At 43.5% G+C, this 25,000-nt stretch overlaps 2 protein-coding genes across 2 annotated transcripts in view; one reads left to right on the top strand and one right to left on the bottom strand.

Moving 5' to 3' along the window:
* The window catches only part of LOC143986639 (uncharacterized), a 166,591-nt gene extending 156,489 nt beyond the window's left edge, over positions 1-10,102 (top strand). Inside the window, exon 17 of the mRNA XM_077485049.1 lies at positions 1,558-10,102. Within this exon, the coding sequence (XP_077341175.1) occupies positions 1,558-3,050 (1,493 nt within the window). The 3' untranslated portion in view covers positions 3,051-10,102. The remainder of the gene's footprint in view (positions 1-1,557) is intronic.
* Positions 10,103-22,447: 12,345 nt separating this feature from the next.
* LOC143986632 (uncharacterized) lies at positions 22,448-24,997 on the bottom strand. Its single transcript, XM_077485036.1, has one exon. The coding sequence runs from the start codon at positions 24,995-24,997 to the stop codon at positions 23,945-23,947; it is 1,053 nt and encodes a 350-aa protein (XP_077341162.1). The 3' UTR covers positions 22,448-23,944.
* Between the last annotated feature and the right edge of the window lie 3 nt (positions 24,998-25,000).

The following is a 25,000-nucleotide window of genomic DNA, read 5'->3' as shown; positions in this document are numbered from 1 at the left end:
TATACAGGAAGGAAGGTGGGTATATACAGCTACCTGTATATACCCACCTTCCTTCTTGTATATAGAGACCTTCTTCCATCATCACTGTGCAGATATACATAATCTGTCCTGAATACAGCTATATATACAGGGCAGATGATGTATATCTGCAGTCAGTGATGGGGGAATACAGGAAGGAAGATGAGTGTATATGGCTGTATACAGGACAGGACAGATGATATGATCTTTCCTATACAGTATCTAGCACCTCCCTTCACTGATAATACCTGTATTCACTCAGCTGTCCCCCTCATCTGTATATATTTCAGGCCCACACACACAGCTCTGTCCCCCCCCCCCCCCATACACAAACAGCCTCCTCTCTTTACTTGTTCTCACAGCCCTCACTTGTAAGGTGGTCTTCCTTCTCCCAAATCCTGTTTCCACACATCCCTGTGAAAATACAACAGGCAGCAAAGCAAACACGAGGGGCGCACATACAGGCAGCAGCCAGAGGTGGCAGTAAAGAGCTCTGATCTGAAGCAGCTGTGAAACCGACTCGCACAAAGCCAGAGAGCCAGCACAGCTACAGATGCAGCGAAAGAAGACCCTTGCCAATTCCAGGGGGTCACTGCGGAGCGCACTGCACAGAAATGCTCTGCGTCTTTGGCTCTGTTTCGGGACCAAATTCAGGCCCAGATTCAGCCCTGATTCGTCCCCGAAACTGAGAACGAGGATGCACAGCGTTCCTGTTCCTGCGCGGCCGGTTTAGGTGTGAACTGAGCCTGAATCCGTAGCAGTGGTATTTTTTCCAATAAGGTGAAGAATGGCAGAACAGGTGAGAGAAGAGGTAACACTTTGTTTTTAGGTAATAGCATAATGACAGAGGGGGGGATTTACTAAAGCTGGAGAGTGCAAAATCTGGTGCAGCTCTGCGTAGCAACCAATCAGCTTCCAGATTGTTATGCCAAAGCTTAATTGAAGATGCTGAAGTTAGAAGCTGATTGACTACCATGCACAGCTGCACCAGATTCTGTGTGCAACAGTTTTAGTAAATTAAATCTCCCTTATGCCCTGTACACACGACCGGTTTTCCCGTCTGAATAAACTCTGAAGGTTTTTCCAACGGAATTCCGCTAAAACGGTTTTGCGTACACACTGTCACACCAAAGTCCGATCGTCAAGAACGCAGGAACGTACAGCACGTACGACGGGACTAGAAAATGGAAGTTCAATAGCCAGTAGCCAATAGCTTCCGTCTTGTACTTGCTTCAGAACATGCGTCGTTTTTGCTCCATCGGAACAGCATACAAACGAGCGGTTTTCCCCACAGGAATTGGTTCCGTCGGAAATATTTAGAACATGTTCTATTTCTAGGTCCGTCAGAATTTAAAAAAAAAAAGTCTGATGAGGCCCACACACGATCGGAATATAACATGAAAAGCTCCCATCTGACTTTTTCTGTCGGACATTCCGCCTGTGTGTACACAGCATTAGAGTCTCTAAAAAGCTGTTTTAATACTTTCTCTGAGTCTTGCCTTATTGGTCTCATCTATCTCAATCCCCTAATTCCTCCAGATGGGCGATACAGAAAGTACGACATGGAAGAAAACCATGATATCTCTCCAGGTGATGAAATAGAAGATGATGACATCCCATCCAAATATCCAATCGCCCCAAACCTGCATCCTGTATTTCGGAGTACGGATCAGTCCATTGATAGTGAGAACAATGAGGGTAGTGAATCACGCCAGCCACCAGACCCCATCTCACACCAGAGAGGTCACATAGGAGAGAAGCCATATTCCTGTTTGGAATGCGGTAAATGTTTTAGCTTGAGATCCGGTCTTCTCGAACATCAGAGAACTCACAGAGGAGTGAAACCGTATTTATGTTCTGAATGCGGAAAAACATTTGCAAAAAGGTCGCATCTCGCATCACATCAAAGAATTCACTCTGGAGAGAAGCCATTTTCCTGTTCCGAATGTGGTAAAAGTTTTCTTGTTAAATCGTATCTTATCAGACATGAAAAAGTTCATACCGGGGAAAACCCGTATACGTGTTCGGAGTGCGGGAAGTGTTTTTTTCAGAAACAGCATCTGCTTTCACACCAGAGAACTCACTTAGCTGAGAAGCCATTTTCATGCACTGAGTGCGGGAAAGGTTTTTCCCAGAGTGACCATCTTCTCTCTCATCAGATAAGTCATTCAGGGGGGAAGCCTTTTTCATGCACAGAGTGCGGGAAGTGTTTTTCCCAAAGGGACCATCTTGTGTTGCATCAGATGAGTCATACAGGAAAGAAGCCGTTTTCGTGTTCAGAGTGCGGAAAATGTTTTACGTGGAGACCCAACCTCATTGTACATCAGAGGACTCACACTGGGGTTAAGCCGTATTCCTGTTCAGAGTGCGGGAAGTGTTTTTCCCAGAGCAAAAGTCTTGCCTACCATGAGATGACTCATACAGGTGAGAAACCATATTCGTGTTCCGAGTGTGAGAAGTGTTTCTCTTTTAAACATCTACTCATTAAACACTATAGGGCTCACACAGGAGAGAAGCCTTTTTCATGCTTGGAATGTGGAAAGTGTTTCTTCGAGAGGAAACGTCTTATCTCCCATCAGAGAACTCACACCGGGGAGAAGCCATATTCCTGTCCGGAATGCGGGGAGTGTTTTCCTTCTAAACACTCGCTCACAGTTCACCATAGAGCTCACACAGGAGAGGAGCCCTTTTCATGCTCAGAATGTGGTAAATGCTTCACGACGAGATCAACGCTCGCTAAACACCTGGCGGGCCACACGGGGACCAAGCCGTTTTTCTGTTCCATGTGCGGTAAAAGTTTTTCTCGGAGATCCTCGCTCATCACACACGAAAGACTTCACACGGGGGAAAAGCCGTATTCCTGTTCTGAATGTGGGAAATCTTTTACCGATAGATCAAATCTTACTTCCCATCAAAAAATTCACACCGGTGACTTACCATACTCGTGTACAGACTGTGGGAAAGGTTTTAAAAGGAAGTCAGACCTGGCTTCACATAGTAGTCGAATCCACAAGAGAGAACAGCTTAGCTAATGACAGGAGAGGAACTTGCAAACGTGTGTTTAGGCCTCATATACGCTGGGTGTTTTACCCCCCAGTGCCTGAGGCTGCAGGTTTTACCTTCCTTTGACCCCTACATCACTAAATGACTCAGAAGGAGGGAGGGGCCACGATGTGTAGGAGGGAGGGGCCACGATGTGCAGAAGGGAGGGGCCACGATGTGCAGAAGGGAGGGGCCATGATGTGCATGAGGGAGGGGCCACTATGTGCATGAGGGAGGCGCTACGATGTGCAGGAAGGAGGAGCCACAATGTGCAGAAGGGAGGGGCCACGATGTGCAGAAGGGAGGGGCCACGATGTGCAGGAGGGAGGGGCCACGATGTGCAGGAGGGAGGGGCCACGATGTGCAGGAGGGAGGGGCCACGATGTGCAGGAAGGAGGTGCCACGATGTGCAGGAAGGAGGTGCCACGATGTGCAGGAAGGAGGTGCCACGATGTGCAGGAAGGAGGTGCCACGATGTGCAGGAAGGAGGTGCCACGATGTGCATGAGGGAGGGGCCACTATGTGCATGAGGGAGGCGCTACGATGTGCAGGAAGGAGGAGCCACAATGTGCAGGAGGGAGGGGCGATGATGTGCAGGAAGGAGGGACCACAATGTGCAGGAGGAGGGACCACAATGTGCATGAGGGAGGCGCCACGATGTGCAGGAAGGAGGGGCCACGATGTGCAGGAAGGAGGGGCCACGATGTGCAGGAAGGAGGTGCCACGATGTGCAGGAGGGAGGGGCCACGATGTGCAGGAGGGAGGGGCCACGATGTGCAGGAGGGAGGGGCCACGATGTGCAGGAAGGAGGGACCATGATGTGCATGAGGGAGGGGCCACGATATGCATGAAGGAGGAGCCACTATGTGCAGGAGGGAGGGGGCGACGATGTGCAGGAAGGAGGGACCACAATGTGCAGGAGGAGGGGCCACGATGTGCATGAGGGAGGCGCCACGATGTGCATGAGGGAGGCGCCACGATGTGCAGGAAGGAGGAGCCACTATGTGCAGGAGGGAGGGGCGACGATGTGCAGGAAGGAGGGACCACAATGTGCAGGAGGAGGGGCCACGATGTGCAGGAGGGAGAACAGGCACCTGACCCTCCCAGAATTGTTGAAGGCTGAAGAGAGGCTGCAGCGTTACAATGGAGGGAAGTAGACATGTGCAGAAGGAAAAAATGTGTTTTGTTTCGATTCAGTATTTTAAATTTGTTTCGATAAATTTGTTTTCGAAATGTGTTTTGTTTATTTCAAATTCAAATTTTTCGAATTCGGAAAGTTTGAATTAATTCAAATCAAATTTGCATTCAAATCAAATTTATTCTATTTAAATTTTGAAAGATGGTCATGTTGTTTCTATTCTTTTTTTTTATTCTATTCATTTTTTTTCTGTTGTATTCTTTTGTACTATTTTCTATTCTATTCAAATGTATTCTATTTGAATTTCGGAAAATGGTTATATTGTTTCTATTGTTTATGCTAGTCTATTTTTTTTCTGTTCAATTTTTTTGTTTTCTATTCTATTCAAATTTGAATTTATTTTATTTGAAATTAGAATTTCAGAAGAAGGTTATATTCTGTCTAAAGTATTTTATTCTATTCTTTTTCCAGTTATATTTGTTTCTATTCTATTCTTTTTTAATCCTTTTCTTTTCTATTTTACTCAAATTTATTCTATTTGAAATTCAGATTTCAGAAGATGGTTATATTCTTTCTATTTTATTCAATTTTTTATTCTATTCTGTTATTTTCTGTTCTACAGTATTTCATTTGTTTTTTTTCTTTTCTATTCTATTTTTTTCTATTCTTTTATTTTCTATTCTGTTTTCTTTTACTCTATTATATTATATTCTTGTATTATCTATTCTATTCTCTTCTATTATATTCTTTTATTTTCTATTCTATTTTATTCTCTTCGGAAATTCTAAAGTGATTCGAACTCAAAAGCTATTCTAGTTCAAATTTCGTCCGAAATTTTGTTTCATTATTTCAGATTTGTTTAAATTCATTACTGTTGTAATTTGGAAATTTGAAAACATCTGAATAAAGAAACAAACTGCACAAGTCTAGGGGGGAAGGTAGGAGACGCTGGAGTATAATACCATTTCAGTTGCATGAAAGTGGTGCTTTGAGATATGGCCTTTCTTGTGAATAGATGGGAGACATGCCATTTGAGTAAAAAACAAAAGCACTTTATAATGCCCTGTACACACGGTCGGACTTTCCAACGGAAAATGTGCTATCGGACTGTGTTGTTGGAAATTCCGTTCATGTGTGGGCTCCATCTCACTTTTTCCGTCTGAATTTCCGACACACAAAGTTTGAGATCTTGATCTAAAATTTTCCGACAACAAAATCCGATTGTTTTAAATTCCGATCGTGTGTAGACAATTCCGACGCACAAAGTGCCGCGCACGCTCAGAATAAATTACGAGATGAAAGCTATTGGCTACTGGACTCTTTATAGTCCCGACGTATGTGTTGTACGTCACCGCGTTCTGAACGATCGGATTTTCCGACAACTTTGTGCGACCGTGTGTATGCAAGACAAGTTTGGGCCAAAATCCGTCTGAAAAAATCCAAGGGATTTTGTCGTCGGAATGTCAGACCGTGTGTACAGGGCATAAGGGCAGGTCATAGGTTGTGCTTGCATTAGGGCCCGCCAGTGGGGAAACAACACAGCCCTACAAGTGTTATTCTCTATGGTCTGGCCAGGCACATGGGGGACACAGACAGACCTCATTTATATTAGCGTTGCCACTGAAGAGCAATATGCGGTGGATTGTTTTTCAGTAGGCGGTTAACAGGCGGTGAAGAGACGTTATGTTACCTTCTCACTGCCTGTTTTAATTTATAACAGCCCGTACCCCCAGTGCTGGCCCATTCAATTGAATGAGTCATGTTCAAACGGACAAGGGGATTTAATTCTTGCTGTGCTGAGCCAAGAATTGTGATTGCAGCAAGTATAAAACCCATTCCATTGCCTTTGCAGCTTTCGGGGGATGGTAAAACTTGGCTCAGCCACCTGTTTTTTACTGCCACCCAACCGCTCCCCTGAATGGGCAAGGTGGAACTGTCCTTGAGTAGCTATGATGAACCGTTTAAAAACGAATAGGAAGAGAGAGAAATATCTCCCATATCAAGAGTAGGACTTTAACCTCTCGCCGACCAGCCGCCGTCATTTTACTGTGGCAGGTTGGCACGATCCCATGGACCGCCATAGCTATTTGTTGGCTTGCGGGTCGTGATAGCAGGCACGCACACGTGCCAGCCGCTCAGCGAGGATGCTGATGCTCATGGCTGATGATCGCGAGCACGAGAGACAGAACACGGAAGTGTGTATGTGTAAACACACAAATCCCTGTTCTGCTCTGTGAGGTGAGACAGATTGTGTGTTCCTATTAGCTAGGAACCACGATCTGTCACTTCCTCCAGTCAGTCCCCCCCCTTTCAGTTAGAAACACGTAGCAGGGAACACAGTTAACCCCTTGATCGCCCCCTTCCCTGCCAGTGACATTTATACAGTAATCAGCGCATTTTTATAGCAATGATCGCCGTATAATTGTCAATGGTCCCAAAAAAGTGTGCGATGTGTCTGCCATAATGTCGCAGTCCTGATTAAAAATTGCAGATTGCCAATATTACTAGTAAAAAAAAAAAAAAAAAAAAATTCTATAAATCTATCCCCTATTCTGTAACTGCTATAACTTTTGCACAAACCAATCAATATACGCTTATTGCGTTTTTTTTTTACCAAAAATATGTAGAAGAATACATATCGACCTAAACTGAAAAAAAAATAGCTTTTTTTAAAGAAATGGGGATATTTATTATAGAATAAAGTACAAAATATTGTGTTTTTTTTTTTCAATTTTTTTTTGTATATAGCACAAAAAATAAAAACCACAGAGGCGATCAAATACCACTAAATACCACCAAAAGAAAGCTCTATTTGTGGGGAAAAAAAGGACATCTATTATGTTTGGGTGCAGCGTCGCACGACTGCGCAATTGTCAGTTAAAGCGACTAAGTGCCAAATCACAAAAAATGGCCTGGTCATTCAGCAGCCAAATCTTCCGGGGCTGAAGTGGTTAAAGGGTATAATATTGTCACCTGAGGTGAGCATGCAAAATGTATGAGTTAAAAAGTATTTTTATTGTACAAACATAATAAAATTAGCATAAAGAGATATAAAAGATTGCAGTGTGTAATAAAAAACACAGAGCTATAGTTAACAATTGATACTTGTTTCCAGCAAATGCATTCATATGGTTCACTCATCCACATCTAAACCATATCACCCATACCCACATCTAAACCATATCACCCATACCCACATCTAAACCATATCACCCATACCCACATCTAAACAAAAACACCCATACCCACATCTAAACAATATCACCCATACCCACATCTAAACAAAAACACCCATACCCACATCTAAACAATATCACCCATACCCACATCTAAACCATATCACCCATACCCACATCTAAACCATATCACCCATACCCACATCTAAACCATATCACCTATACCCACATCTAAACCATATCACCGATACCCACATCTAAACCATATCACCCATACCCACATCTAAACCATATCACCGATACCCACATCTAAACAATATCACCCATACCCACATCTAAACCATATCACCCATACCCACATCTAAACCATATCACCCATACCCACATCTAAACCATATCACCTATACCCACATCTAAACCATATCACCGATACCCACATCTAAACCATATCACCCATACCCACGTCTAAACCATATCACCTATACCCACATCTAAACAATATCACCCATACCCACATCTAAACCATATCACCCATACCCACATCTAAACCATATCACCTATACCCACATCTAAACCATATCAACTATACCCACATCTAAACCATATCAACCATACCCACATCTAAACCATATCACCCATACCCACATCTAAACCATATCACCTATACCCACATCTAAACCATATCACCTATACCCACATCTAAACCGTATCAACCATACCCACATCTAAACCATATCAACCATACCCACATCTAATCAACCAGACAGATACCCTAGGGATATGGGAGAGAGAAATTAACCAAAAGTACTCCACACAAATCCACACTTCTACTCCCACCAGACCCGCTACCATACAGCCAATAGTACCATTTCCCTCTCCCATATCCCAAAGGTGTTTGGTTGATTAGATGTGGGTATGGGTAATATTGTTTAGATGTGGGTATGTGGTGGGATGTTTCCTTTGGAAGGTGTTGACGCATGGATCTGTGTGATATGGGGAGGACAAGTTGGGGGGGAGGAATTTATATGTATCGGGTGGGGGTCATTTGGATGTGTGTGAGTGTGTGTATTTTTTGGGGGAGGGGGGGTGGCGATTAGGTTGATATATATGTATGTTACTGGTGGCACTTACTGGTATGGTTTTGAATGTCTTGATGTTGATTGAGTCCAGAAACATTACAGTGGACGCATTTTGTTTTTTTTTGACACGTGTCTTTTATATATTAGTGCTTGGGCGTAGTAGCCGTACCCGCCTGATTCCACACTTGTGTGATCCAGTGTTTGTCAGACCCGGTGCTGGGTACTAACACCATGGATTATATGGTCAGCCTATAGCTGGGATGGCGAACCTTGGCACTCCAGATGTTTTGGAACTACATTTCCCATGTTGCTCAACTACACTGCAGAGTGCATGAGCATCATGGGAAATGTAGTTCCAAAACATCTGGGGTGCCAAGGTTCACCATCACTGGCCTATAGCCCTGGGTTCTCGCATATATAGAGATAATATACAGCCATATTTTGAGGAGCGAAAATATGTGTTTATAATTTTTTTTCTGTATTATGTTTTTTTTTTGGGATTAAAATTAAAATGTAGATATATAGAGTGTTATGATTGTAATGATGTTTTTCTTTCAATCTAACAATAAATTGATACATAACGAGTTTCCCTGACGAAGCGAAGATAAAGCTCTGCGAAACCCGTTGGATTACTCTGTATTAGTGAACCATATGAATGCATTTGCTGGAAACAAGTATCAATTGTTAACCATAGCTCTGTGTTTTTGATTACACACTGCAATCTGCTTTTATATCTCTTTATTCTAATTTTATTATGTTTGTATAATAAAAATACTTTTTAACTTATACACTTTGCGTGCTCACCTCAATGACAATCTTATACCCTTTAAAGTCCTACTATTGATATGGGAGATATTTCTCTCCCTTTCTATTTGTTTTTATGCAGATTTTTCAGGATGTGGGTAGAATTTGTCCCTAGAACTGGTTCAACTACAAGTTAGCTATAATGGACCTTTTGTCACAAGATTAAAAGATTTGTTTTTACCACCAACGCCCGCCCCAGTGTGAAAAGCAGCCTTGTACACACAATCGGATTTTTGGCAGGGAATTGTGTGATCACAAACTGTTTCACTAAAATCCAACTGTTAGTACGCTTCATCAGACAATTGTCCAACTTTCGGCCAACAAATGTTGGATGGCAGGCTAATAAATTTTTGGCGGACAGCGATCTGTTGTCAGATTTTCATCTCATCATCACACAAAAGTCCAAAGTACAAAACACACATGCTCGGAATCAATGCTCACCAAACATTAGCAGAAGGTGCCCAAGTGGTGGCGCTCAATAGCTGAAATTCCAGGTAGTACTTCACTACGTTCGTGTTTGTTGGCCTACAGTTGTGTGCTGTTAGTATGTAAGAAAAGTTTCTGGCACGTGCCCTTCGGACAAAAGTCTGGCGCTCTGTTGGCAAACAATACGATCGTGTGTACGAGGCTTTAGTCTGTATGACTAAAAGACTCTGTTTTTCTGAGTGTCAGACAGGTTTTTGGGCAGTGGTAGGCTATTCCAGACCAGGTAGATTGGTTCCTGTATTTTGCAGTTAGACGCCCAAAGTGGCATGGGTTTATTTTATGTTTTGTTTTATTTTTGCTGTTTTTGATACCTGCACTTGTAACCACAGAAATAAACCACTGTTTTGTTTTCACAAAGATCCTATCTGTCAGTGCCTACTTCACTGTGCTGTGACCCATCCAGTGGGTCCTGCACACCCTGCTACTCAGCTAATCCCTTACAATATATATGTGTGTGTGTATATATGTATACATACATCATATCTTAGAGTGAGTACACCCCTCACATTTTTGTAAATATTTTATTCAATTTTTTCATGTGACAACACTGAAGAAATGACACTTTGCTACAATGTAAAGTAGTGAGTGTACAGCTTATATAACAGTGTACATTTGCTGTCCCCTCAAAATAACTCAACACACAGCCATTGATGTCTAAACCGCTGGCAACAAAATTGAGTACACCCCTAAGTGAAAATGTCCAAATTGGACCCAAAGTGTCAATATTTTCTGTGGCCACCATTATTTTCCATCACTGCCTTAACCCTCTTGGGCATGGAGGTCACCAGAGCTTCACAGGTTACTACTGAAGTCCTCTTCCACTACTCCATGATGACATCACAGAGCTGGTGGATGTTGGAGACCTTGCGCTCCTCCACCTTCCATTTGAGGATGCCCCACAGATGCTCAATAGGGTTTAGGTCTGGAGACATGCTTGGCCAGTCCATCACCTTTACTCTCAGCTTCTTTAGCAAGGCAGTTGTTGTCTTGGAGGTGTGTGTTGGGGTCGTTATAATGTTGGAATACTGCCCTTCTGCCCAGTCTCCGAAGGCAGTATATCACAGTACATGTTGGCATTCATGGTTCTCTCATGAACTGTAGCTCTCCAGTGCTGGCAGCACTGACCATGACACTCCCACCACCATGCATGACTGTAAGCAAGACACACTTGTCTTTGTACTCCTCACCTGGTAGCCACCTCACACGTTTGACACCATCTGAACCAAATAAGTTTATCTTGGTCTCCTCAGACCACAGGACATGGTTCCAGTAATCCATGTCCTTAGTCTGCTTGTCTTCAGCAAACTGTTTGCAGGCTTTCTTGTGCATCATCTTTAGAAGAGGCTTCCTTCTGGGGCAACAGCCACGCAGACCAATTTGATGCAGTGTACTGCGTATGGTCTGAGCACTGACAGGCTGACCCCCCACCCCTTCAACCTCTGCAACAATGCTGGCAGGACTCGGGTCTATTTCCCAAAGACAACCTCTGGATATGACGCTGAGCACAAGCACTCAACTTCTTTGGTCAACCATGGCGAGGCCTGTTCTGAGTGGAACCTGTCCTGTTAAACTGCTGCATGGTCTTGGCCACCGTACTGCAGCTCAGTTTCATGGTCTGGGCAATCTTCTTATAGTCTAGGACATCTTTATGTAGAGCAACAATTCTTTTTTTCAGATCCTCCGAGAGTTCTTTGCCATGAGGTGCCATGTTGAACTTCCATTGACCAGTATGAGAGAGTGAGAGCGATAACACCACATTTAACACACCTGCTCCCCATTCACACCTGAGACCTTGTAACACTAATAAGTCACATGACACCGGAGAGAAAAATGGCTAATTGGGCCCAATTTGGACATTTTCACTTAGGAGTGTACTCACTTTGGTGGCCAGCGGTTTAGACAATAATGGCTGTGTGTTGAGTTATTTTGAGGGACAGCAAATGTGCACTGTTATACAAGCTGTACACTCACTACTTTACATTGTAGACAAGTGTCATTTCTTCAGTGTTGTCACATGAAAAGATATAATAAAATATTTACAAAAATGTGAGGGGTGTACTCCGTTTTGTGAGATACTGTATATATACACACACACACACACACACACACACACACACACACACACGTGTGTTTGAGCTTTGGGGTGCACCCCTATGCTCTCAGCTGTATTTTTCTACTATCAGTATTGTTTGAATGTGCCAGCTTCCAGTTTCTGTGTTATAATATGGAATCTTTTTTTGTCTGTCTTTACCTTGAATAAAAAAATGCAATTAAACATGAAGTTTATTCTGCTTATATTTTGTCTTCCCTGATTTCTCTCTTGTGTGACATCAATAGGCCAATAAAATTTAGAAAAAATATATTTTCGATTTTGTTACAAACCTTATATTAGATTTTATTATTGAGTCTCTGTGCTTCTCTAGGCAATACAGGAAGATCATGACTGGTTGGAGTGGCTGCCAAAATGCTTTAAGGCTCGGTTCACACAGGGGCGACTTGTCCAGGCGACTTTGCCACCTGACAAGTCGCCCCCGTTCTGTACTACGGAACCGTTCTAATAGGAGCGACTCGAGTCGCTTCGACTTAGAAAAAAGGTTCCTGTACTACTTTTGCGGCGACCTCGGGCGACTTGCATTGACTTCTATACAGAAGTTGTTTTGCAAGTCGCCGCTGAGGTCGCGGCAGGTCGCGGCGCGGCAAGTCGTGCCGCGTACGGTGTGAACCGAGCCTAAATCTGTGTTTAACTCTATATATCATATATATATATATATATATATATATGATATATAGAGTTAAACACAGATTTAGGCTCGGTTCACACCGTACGCGGCACGACTTGCCGCGACCTCAGCGGCGACTTGCAAAACAACTTCTGTATAGAAGTCAATGCAAGTCGCCCGAGGTCGCCGCAAAAGTAGTACAGGAACCTTTTTTCTAAGTCGGAGCGACTCGAGTCGCTCCTATATATATATATATAATATTTATTGAGACAGCGGTTGCACTTCCATGGGATTTTGACAAAGCACGAATCTCTTGTGAAACGCGTCAACCTTTTTTTTTTCTCCCCTGCTTGTATTTGGTTGTTTTTAACGATTTGTGACACAATAAAGCTGATATTGCATTTTGTGGGAGTGCATCCAATTGTCTTTTTGTTTCACGTGTTCTCTGCATGGCAGTGGCATGGCGTGCACCCCACCGTTGGCAGCATGCTTCGAGGATTATGGTCTGTTTAACTCACCTGTGAGCAGCGGTCTTCTTGCTACATGTGGGGTCAAATCAATGTTCATTTTCAATCACAGTGATGGGAAAACTTGAAGGTCTACCACGTACAAACGCCCAACTCAAACCCGTTTTATTGTACTTTCTTGACCTATGTACAACCGTGGATGAAAGTTTTAAGAATGACACAAATATAAATTTTCACAAAGTCTGCCGCGTCAGTGTTTTTAGATCTTTTTGTCAGATGTTATTATGGTATACAGAAGTATAATTACAAGCGTTTCATATGTCTTGAAGGCTTTTTTGCTTTCAATCGATCCAATGACAGGGGCGCCGGGGCCTAGTCCTGCTTCGTGTGTGAATACATGTAAAGGACTCGGGAGCGCATCTGTATGAGTGTCCACCAAGGAGAGTGCTTCTCCAACGTGGACCCCTGATGTGCGGAGGAGCTACCAGCACCACCAGGGGAACCCCAGAATTGGTAGATCGGGGCCACTCTGTGCAAAACGAACTGCACAGTGGAGGTAAGTATACCATGTTTGTTATTTTAAAAAAAAAACAAGGGTTTGCGAACCCTTTAAGTTTATGTAGTCAATATTTGCAGTGTTGACCCTTCTTTTTCAAGACCTCTGTATTTTGCCCTGGCATGCTGTCAATCAACTTCTGGGCCACATCTTGACTGATGGCAGCCCATTCTTGCATAATCAGTGCTTGAAGTTTGTCAAAATTTGTGGGGGGTTTTTCTGTTCACTCACCTTTCGAGGATTGGCCACAACTTCTCAATGGGATTAAGGTCTGGGAAATTTCCTGGCCATGGACCCAAAATGTTAATGTTTTGTTCCCCAAGCCATTTATTTAGCACTTTTTCCTTATGGTGTGGTGCCCCATCATGCTGGAAAAGGCATTGTTCCTCACCAAACTTTTCTTGGTTTGGGAAAAGTTGCTCTCAAAGGATGTTTTTGTACCATTCTTTATTCATGGCTGTGTTCTTGGGCACAATTGTGAGTGAACCCTTGACTGAGAAGCAACCCCACACATGAATGGGATGCTTTACTGTTGGAATGACACAGGACTGATGGTAGTTCTCCCCTTTTCTTCTCCGGACAAGTTTTTTTTCCAGACTCCCCAAACAATTGGAAAGAGGATTCATCAGAGAAAATTACTTTACCCCAGTCCTTAGAAGTCCAATCCCTGTAGCTTTTACAGAATATCAATCTGTCCCTGATCTTTTTCCTGGAGAGAAGTGGCTTCTTTGCTGCCCTTCTTTACACCAGGCCATCCACCAAAAGTCTTCTCCTCACTTTGTGTGCCGATGTCTTCACACGTGCCTGCTGCCATTCCTGAGCAAGCTCTGCACTGGTGGTGCCCCGACCCTGCACCTAAATTCACTGTAGGAGACAGTCCTGGCCCTTGCTGGACTTTCTTGGGTGCCTTGAAGCCTTCTTCACAAGTGCAATGGAAATGTTCTTTTTGGGATTAAGTTAATTTTCATGCAGGGAGGGACTTTGCAATTAGATGCAATTCATCTGATCACCCTCCATAACATTCTAGAGTATATGCAAAATTTCCATTGTAAAAATGGAGGCAGCAGACTTGGTATTCAAAAGTTTTGATGTAGTACCCCTGAGTTTAGGCAGGGTTGCTCCTCACAAGTTTACTTTCCAGGAATAATTATCCTGGTTGCTTGTTAGAGATCAATTGATTTCTCCTTATGTTTGGCCTTGTTGCACTTTTCTCTTCTATCACTACGTTGCTGGGTACTTGGTGGTACTAGATATGAGAATGGCAACACAAGGTCAGGTTATGGGTATATGGAGTATCTCAGCCAAAGGGAAGGGGTTTTCTTCAATCCCTTGGCCTGCTGGGAGAGCCTATATATTTGGGTGGCGTCAAGTGATCTATGTTCTGTGCCACCTGGACGGCTTTGTAGGTGGAGGTGTGTTGTATTGCCCAGGCTGCTAGGCCAGAGATTGGCCCTACTCCAGGCACATCTGGCTACTAGGCTGTCTGAGGGCCTATCCAGAAGCAAGAGAGCAGCGCAGGGTTGGGTCTGCGTCTTGCAGTCCAAACAAAAGTGCCGGTCCTGCCAGCCGGAGAACCTGTCATGGTCGGAGGTAGAAGGGAATCTGTCGCCACGAAGGGTCCAACCACCTTGTTACGAGGGACCACAGTGAGTAACTGAAGCAAGTACAGGAGCAGATTTCTCACCAACCTGGGACGGTGAAGAATCAGGAAGCTTCAGTGGGTATCAAGCCAGGGACCCAGCCAGCGGAGGTGATGCTTACAGAGCAGCCATGTGTGTCAAGCCAGGGACCGAGCAGGCTAGCTGGGGTGAAGCTTGAGAGGTATTTTGAGTACCAAGCTAGGGACTCAGCAGAGAAGGGGGCCTGTTAGTGTCAAAAGTTTTTTCATTTTAATGCATAGGATGCATTAAGGTGAAAAAACACAAGGGTTTACAACCCCTTTAGGGGATTCAGTGTCAGTGAATCATCTAGTCTAGTAAGTGACTGGGAGCTCAGTGGGCTGAAAAACTACAAGGAGAGATTGTAGTGGAAGTGAAAAGAACTGTTACACTTTGTGTTAGGAACTGTTAAAGACTGTTGCCATAGGAGACAGCATTCCTCCACATGCAGATGTGGTGTCTTGCTGGATGCCTTTCCCGGCATGGCTGTCCTCCTATTGAAGTCTTGGAGTCTGCCAATTGAACTTGCAACTACCTAAGGGTGTCCTGGCCCTAACCCTCTTTCCCCAAAAAGTTTGTTAAGAGCAATAAACTCTCTTTTGCATTCAAGTAGTGTCTTGCACCCAATAAATTTAGCCACCTTGCACCCACCATGCCTCACAAACCACCATATACAGAAGAATGTGAGCTATCGGGTCCTGGAGGTCCTCATTAGACTGAAGGAGGCCCTTGCTACATTAACAAATAAATATGTGAAAAGTGTGGTGTGCATTTGTATTCAGCTTCCCTGAGTCAATACTTTGTGGAACCACCTTTCGCTGCAATCGCAGCTACGAGTCTTTTTTTGGGGGGGATGTCTCTACCAACTTTGCCCATCTACATAGAGAGTGACATTTTTACCCATTCTTCTTTGGAAAATAGCTCAATGCATATGCATGCAGTCGTTTTTTTTTCAGTGCAGCACTGTGCGAGGCGATCACACCAAGTGGTGGCCAACTGAACTGGACTCTCTGTGACATTTCAAGTAAAGTTCATTAAAAAAAAGTGAACAGTGCGATGCACCGAGATCGGCACATCAGCACTGCGGCTACCCAGCGGGACCGCACCGCACACTAGTCGCTGCGTTGTAACAGCAGCTGGTTTGATTTAGTCCTTAAATGCCCCCTTCCTCAGTTTGAGGTGCTACACCAGGGATATGCAATTAGCGGACCTCCAGCTGTTCCTAAACTACAAGTCCCATCATGCCTCTGCCTCTGGCTGTCATGCTGGCGGCTCTAAGAGTCTTGCTATGCCTCATGGGAATTGTAGTTCTGCAACAGCTGGATGTCCGCTAATTGCATATCCCTGTACTACACTGATGTTTAATCATCCCCGGTACCTACTCACCCTGCAGTGCCAACAGACACACCAGGGAGGATTAATCCTCACACTATCACCTTGAACTGAGGAGGTGGCAGTTTAAAGCCACAAAACATGTTTTTTAGTATAATAAAGCTATTTGATGTTCGATCGATCAACATGACTCCAATATATTCTTAAACACACAATGACAGGTGCCTCTGCTGATTGGACCGTTGACAGGATTTTTATTCGTCTTTCTACTTGTCCGATTTAGCACCTGCTTAGGATCCAGGATTGGGGCCCCTGTGCCGTTGAGAACGACCTTCGCCATCCTGCATGTAAACAAGTTATTCTCCACTTGTGTAAATGGAAGATTTTTACCATCTTTTTTTTTTTAATGAGATAATGATCTTATTTTGAGTAAGGGCTTTCCTGCCCCCCCCCCCTTCTTTTCTGGTGCACACTCCATGTCACCCCATAGGTCTACAACCAGCCTTTTATGGCTGAACGCCCTTGAACCACCACAATCCAAAATTCCTTAAAATGGTTCTAAAGGCTTAAAATGGTAGTCAACCCTGAGGGAACCACCCCCCCCCCCCCCCCAAAAAAAAAAGAAAAACCCTGCATACTAAAAAACATCCTCCATACTGAAAACATCGCATGCTAGCACATTATAAAATACTTACCTTAGAATGAAACCCCTGCAACGGCACTCGGTCACCGCTGAGGGGCCTGACACTCCCCCCTGCGTTTCTTCCGGGTTCGCGCGCTCCGGGACTGTAAGTGGCCAGGACCGTACTGATGTTACTCCTGTATGCAAGCCCTTGAGTCCAGAAAGAAGGTCTGAAGTTCCAGCACGATACGCCGGACCTTCCGAGCGCATGCGCTGCTGACGTCAGCGGCTGCATGCAGGATGAATATCTCCTAAACGGTATACATTTAGGAGATATTCATTTTACCTATAAGTAACAAATAAATAGAAAAAATTCTGCGCTTAGTAAAAAACAATAAAGAAATCAGCAGCTGAACACCATAACCAAGATACTAGGCACAAAAAAATAAAAGAAAAAAAGTGCAGTGCTTAATCAATAAATATTACTGTGACCATTGAACAAAAAAAGAGCAAAAACAGTGCCAAAAAACTGTGAAAGTAACTGCACAAATACTAATCAAACATAAAAAATTATATATTCAAGTGTCCATATATATTGCAAAAAAATATATGTAAATTGTCCAGTGTATGTGTAGTGATAGCTGAAACTTGATCGTTCAATTAAAATATATTTGACCACGTGGACCCATCACCTCTAAACACCACTTATAGATGGAGGCTTACCTGATCCCCAGTGACCCCCCTGCTAGGGGAGGTCAAACTGCGCGAATTGGATCTTAGATCTCACCATAGACGTCTAGATATTCGGATGCCAGAGATTGTCCCGATCCGGTCAGTTGTTACACAATCTTCAGATTCACATGACTGCTCTCAGCAAGCCTCCAAACGAAGTATCACCATGAAAAAACAAAAGTGCGCCAAATCGTGTGATATGGTTTCAACGAAAAATTTATTAGAGCCAAATGCTCAAGCACACATAAAACGACTCCACCGAGTCACAGGAAAAATATACAAGTGCCGTTTAAAAACAAACCAAAATTGCTAGCAAAATAAAATAAAAAACTCCTCAACAAGAGTTTGTAATGCATATGCGCAATAGGTGTGAGAGTAGCTACCCGACGGACGTTTTGTCAAAGGTCTGACGTCATCAGGGGTATGCCCACACCACTTCCTTTGAGTGTTTAGCTCTTCCGGGGTAATTGTATTGAGCCCTTGATAGGGCGTTCGTTTTAACCTATGGCTGGTCTCCTTTCCTTGCCAGTAGACTACAAAAAGATCTGGCGCAGTGGTGTGGGCGTACCCCTGATGACGTCAGACCTTTGACGAAACAAACGCTCACACCTATTGCGCATATGTGATCGCATTACAACTCAAGTTTCAACTATCACTACACATACACTGGACAATTTACATATTTTTTTTGTAATTATTTTTTTTGCAATTTTTTTTTAGCAAAATATATGGACACTTGAATATATCATTTTTTATTTTTGATTAGTATTTGTGCAGTTACTTTCACAGGTTTTTTGGCACTTTTTTTGTTCAATAGTCACAGTAATATTTATTGATTAAGTGCTGCACTTTTTTTCTTTTAGCTATAAGTAAGCCTTATTATAGGCTTGGAAAAAGGTTTAGCTGCGCTGAAAAAATAAGTGATGATTCCAGAGGAATACTAAACACAGTTGGAAATTATTGGACTTTTTGGACATCATTGTTTACTTCCTTTTTTCACAGGTTTTGTCATTATATTATCAATTTTAATTTTAATGATTGAATTATTTGTACTTTTTTTCAGTCTAGTCATTTGTCATCAATTTTTTTTTTTTTTTTCAGCGCAGCTAAAACCTTTTTCCAGTTTTGTACAGTGGGGGTTATTTACTAAAGGAAAATCCACTTTGCACTGCAATGCACTTGGAAGTGCACTGAAAGTCGCTGTAGATCCGAGGGGGACATGCAAGGAAAATAAAAAACAGCATTTTATCTTCCACGTGATTGGATGAAAAAATCAGCAGAGCTTCCACTAATTTCAGATCTACCCCTTAGGTTCAGAGCGACTGCAATTGAAAGCGCACTTTCAAGTGCACTTGCAGTGCAAAGGGGATTTGCCGTAAACAACCCCCAGTGTGTGCGTCTCACATTTTTTAGTTGCAGCGGATTTACGTATTTGTTTTTTAGTGCCACTTCAGAGTAAGACAGGGACAGCCCAGTATCACACATTGTTTATTTTTGCACTTATTATAGGCTTACCTGTAGGTAAAAATTACAAAGCGGGGCATACAACCGCTTTAAAGTGGGTGTAAACTCCTATGCATAATTTGTACCCATAGGTACTGTAAATATCTCCTAAACTTGCACCGTTTTGGAGATATTTACTGTACATGCAGCTGGTGATGTCACTGGAGCATGCGCTCTAAAGGAACGGGCACCCAGGCCATTCCTTCATAGTCCTGTGCCGTAAATGGCAGCCTCCGTGTGCATGCATGGGAGTGATGCGATCGCGGCTCTGACAATTCACACAGCCAGAGTACGCAAGCCCGAAAGAAAGACCAGGTGAAGATAGAAGCCTTGTCAGCGGTGAGGCTTCATTCTAAGGTAAGTTTCACATAATGTGCCAGTATGCGATGCATATATAATCAAAATCAGCGATGCGATATATATGATGCGATGCATATATACCGTATATACTCGAGTATAAGCCGAGATTTTCAGCCTCTTTTTTGAGGCTGAAAGTGCCCCCTCGGCTTATACTCGAGTCATCGCTGTCTGCCTGCTCGATCAGCGTGTCGAGCAGACAGACAGCGGACATTCTAAAATTCAAAAGCCGCGCCTCCGCCTCCGCCTGTGATAGGCGGAACACTGAATTTCCCAGCAGTCAGTGTTCCGCCTATCACGGACATCCGCTCATCCTCGTACTACGGACGAGGATGAGACGATGTCCGTGATAGGCGGAACACAGGCTGCTGTGAAATTCAGTTTTCCGCCTATCACAGGCGAAGGCGGAGGCGCGGCTTTTGAATTTTAGAATGGCCGCCGAGGCGCCGACGAAGAGCGGCGATCCTGGCAAGGCACGGGACGGAGGCAAGGCAAGGCACGGCACGGGACGGGACGGAGGCAAGGCACGACACGGGACGGAGGCAAGGAGGCAAGGCACGGCACGGGACGGAGGCAAGGAGGCAAGGCACGGCACGGGACGGAGGCAAGGAGGCAAGGCACGGGACGGAGGCTCGGGACACAGGTAGGCTGGACACACACACACACACACACACACACACGGACACACACACACAGGGATGGATGGATGGAGACACACACACAGGGATGGATGGATACACACACACACAGGGATGGATGGATGGAGACACACACACACAGGGATGGATGGATGGAGACACACACACACAGGGATGGATGGATGGATGGATGGAGACACACACACACAGGGATGGATGGATGGATGGACACACACACACACAGGGATGGATGGATGGATGGACACACACACACACAGGGATGGATGGATGGATGGACACACACACACACAGGGATGGATGGACGGACACACAGGGATGGACGGACACACAGGGATGGACGGACACACAGGGATGGACGGACACACACACAGGGATGGACAGGCATGTCTCACCCTCGGCTTATACACGAGTCAATAAGTTTGCCAGTTTTTTTGGGGGTAAATTGGGGGCCTCGGCTTATATTCGGGTCGGCCTATACTCGAGTATATACGGTAATCAAAATAAGTGCAGCGCAAACCTGGAAAATAAATGATGACCACTCAATTAAAATACACAATAGACATAAAATGTCTCCACAATAATTCACGATTCTCCTCTAATGCCACTTCCAGCAATGTCTCTTCGATACTCAGAGAGGAGACATTTCTGATTGGAGTTTGGAAGCAGAAAAGACGTAAAACTCTCCTAAATTTTGTACAAAAAATGCTCTCTCTATGAGCGTTTTTTACTCCCAAGAGAACAAAAAATTTTTTTTTTTAAGCCCGGTGTGTAACGAGCCTAATATTATGAATTAATGTGGAGGATATTTATGTATATATTGTATATTTTAATCGAGCGGTTATCATTTATTTTCCATGTTTGCGCTGCACGTGATTATATATGTTGATACTGGGCTATGTGAAAAGCCCCCCTAGTGTTCAGCTGGCAATAGTTTATTTCCTAATACTATAGTGATTGTTTGCGCCAATTGATTTTTTTCAATAGTATACAATGCATCCTAGCACATTATGGCTTTATCTTGCAAACTCCAAAAAAATAAATAACAATAAAAATAAAAAAACAAACAGCGATTTACTACCGCTTTAAGGTAAAAAATAAAAACCTGTGCCACGTGATCCTAAAAATTCCTAGTGCCTGTGGTCAGTGGGAGGAAAATGAATATACCCACTGTGGTGTCAGTGGAGGAAATAGTGCCCAATTATTAGTATTAGTGGCAGGAATAATGTCCAATTGTTGTTATCAGTGGAAGGAATAATGCCCCATAAATGGTGCTATTAGGAAGAATTGTGGCCATTGCTGGTGTCAGCGAGTAGAAACTGGCATCATTGGAAGGAATTATGCCCCATCATTGGTGTTAATGTATGGAATTATGCCTCATTGCTGATGTCAGTGGGAGTAATATTGCCCTTGAAAGGCCACATTTGGCCCGTGGGCTACAGGTTGAGGACCACTGTATTTACCTTATAATCATTTTTGATTGTGGACTTGTTAAGGATTGAGGTCAGTGGTTGGTTCTGAACCAACAGACGGGTCACTTCATGTGCTGTCAGGACCTGGATCACCTGTTGGTGGCACTGTTCTTCCCAGAGGGGAAGTTTGTAGTTCCAGTGTCCACTAGTGGGCGCCTACCAGAAGGTCCCAGTAATCAGCTCCATCTGATGGACTTCACACTTGTGCAATCCTATTTACTGTACATTGGGTACAACCTTCTTATCTCTGTTTTTCAATACACGTTATGTGTTTCCTCAGGCTGGGTTCAAACATGTCCGGCTGTGGTTTGCAGTCCAGAGTCCGGTGTGTTTCTGTTTACTGGGTCAGGTGCAAATATTTGCCTGAATTCGCACCTGAACGGGACCCAAAAAATGCACAGGACCCTTTTCAAATCTGCACCATGCGTGCCCTGGGCATGTGTGAACTGGCTCCATTGAGAGCTGGTCACATTCACATGTTATGCAAATTGGATGCAGTTAAAAATGCATCCAATTTGCATATATGTGAATCCAGCCTTACTCATTCAAAGTAAGGAAGAATACAGTCCATTATCAAATTGATATATGCGGTCTATATGATGTATACAATAACCACCGACACAGCTTGGTTTGTTTCAGTGTATTTTATTTCCAAAGTGTTTATATGTGTGTGTGTATATATATATATATATATATATATATATATATATATATATATATATATATATAAAGTCTTTTGCACACAAGTTTATTATTGATGTAGTGTAACAAATATTTAAGTCCTAACATACATTTAACTTCTAAATCAACACATGCCAAATCCCCATTGAAAAGACCAGTGAATTGGATGATCTATGTGGTTTTTAGTAATAAGAGCTAATACGTGAAATTTACCTTTTTCAAAAAATTTATGTTTAGCTCATCATTTTAATTAAAAGCCCTCCAAGAGTCAGGAAAAAAATAAATCTCCCTATTCCCCCTCACCAATTCACATAAAATAGAAAAAAAAACACATCCAAAGCCCCCTTTAGCTCACCCAAATCTGCCTTCGTACGGCCTTCCACAACTCCTCCAGACCTGTCGATGCTTCTCGACATGATGTCACCACATCCCCACTGAAGTATTAAGGACCTTGTGTGGACCCTACTTATTGACCCAATGAGAAAGTGCACACCTCCCCAGGCAGCAACATAAGTACTCTCTCTTTTTGCAGTAAGGCAAGAAGACTTGGGACTTGAGTCACACGAACATGGATTTAAAGATGTAATTGGAGCATTTAGATTTTATTTATTTTTTTATTATCTGGGTGATTAGCTAGAGGGGTTCCATTCCAAATACTTTGATACTTATTTTTTTAAGCACGTACATTAGCTTTACCCTTGGGTGGAAGGTTAGAAATACTTTAAATTGGAAGTGTCCAACCTTTTGACTCTACTGGGCCACATCGGTAGAAGAATTGTCTTGGGCCGCACATAAAAACGATTAAACAATAAGGCCCCATTCACACTTTGCAATTTTGAATTGGTGCACTGCAATTGTGGCAAAACACACCACAAGTGTTTAGGTGTCATTCATTCTTAATGGCATCTCAAACGTGGTGTCAATCAACACAAGTTTCATCACGCAAAGCTGTTGACCAAACAAAGCTCCTGCTTTTTTTGGGTGACAAACTTTGTGATGCGTTTTGCTGCGACTGCCACATGATTCTGTCATGCGGCAAAATCACACCATTTCAGGTGCCATTAAGAATGAATGACAACCAAACACTCACAGCGATTCTGCCTACGATTCAAATTTGGAAAGCGTAAATAAGGGCTGATAGCTGATGGGCAGAAATTTTCACTATGTGCTGTGTGGGTATAGTGCAGCGATAGGAGACAGCTAGGCGCAGTGTTGGAGGGTGCTGGGTGCAAGTGAAATCTGAGGGGGGGGGGCACAGCGGGTGCAATGCCAAACACTGCATCCCTCCAGACATGAACCGACATCCCTCCAGACATAGCTGCAAGTTTACAATTTTGTGTTGGGCTGCATGCATAGCCCTCTTGAGCCAACTGCATGCAGCCTGTGGGCTTGAGTCCCCTGCGTTACGTGACAGCAGATACATAGATTCTTTTTGCATATTCACATTACGAGCTGGGCTTTTCCCCTTCATGAACTCTCTCATGTCTGATGAGAGATGACTTCCACGAAAAACATTCTCCACAATTGGAACAAGAAAATGGGGTCTCCCCCGTGTGAGATCTCTGGTGTCTAGTCAGCCACGACTTTTCAGCAAAGTGTTTACCACAATCGGGACATGAATGTGGTTTCTCTCCTGTGTGAACTTTTCCATGTCTGAGCAGAGATGACCTTCTAGTAAAATATTTCCCACATTCAGAGCAAGAATATGGCTTCACTCCAGTGTGGACTCGATTATGCGCCGTCAGATTTGATTTATTGGTAAAACCTTTCCCGCACTCGGAACAGGAATACGGAAGATTGCCAGTGTGAACCGCCTGATGTGCCACCAGATTTCCTCTCTCTGTAAAACATTTCCCACATTCCAAACACGAATAAACCTTCTCCCGTATATGAGTTTTTTCATGCGTTAGAAGAGTCGATTTCCGGCTAAAACATTTCCTGCATTTGGAACAAGAAAACGGCTTCACTTCGGTGTGAGTCGTCTGATGCATAGCAAGATAGGCCCTTTTAGCAAAACCCTTCCCGCATTCCGTACACAAATAGGGCTTCTCTCCTGTGTGAGCTCTATGGTGAACAGTCAGTAAATGTTTGGAGGAAAAACGCTTTCCACATTCCGAACATGAATATGGCTTCTCGCCAGTGTGAGTCCTCAGGTGAGAGATAAGACATTCTTTCTGTGAAAAACATTTTCCACATTCCGAACATGAAAATGGCTTCTCTCCTGTGTGAGCTCTATGGTGTTCAATAAGTAAATATCGAAAATAAAAGCACTTTCCGCACTCCGAACATGAATAGGGCTTTTCCCCTGTGTGAGTTCTCTGGTGTACGATAAGCCTGGTTCTCCATGTAAAACATTTCCCACATTCTGAACAGGAAAACGGTTTCTCACCTGTGTGTGCTCTACTATGTTCATGAAGTAAGTATTTAAAATAAAAACACTTCCCACACTCTGAACATGAGAAAGGTTTATCCCCCGTGTGAGTTCTTTGGTGAACCATAAG

Source organism: Lithobates pipiens, unplaced genomic scaffold (assembly GCF_037356315.1).
Source record: "Lithobates pipiens isolate NorthernLeopardFrog02 unplaced genomic scaffold, aLitPip1_a1.2 Scaffold_174, whole genome shotgun sequence".
Taxonomy (NCBI): Eukaryota; Metazoa; Chordata; class Amphibia; order Anura; family Ranidae; genus Lithobates; species Lithobates pipiens.
Note: the sequence above shows the minus strand (reverse complement) of the source record. Positions and strands in the feature narration are given on the sequence as shown.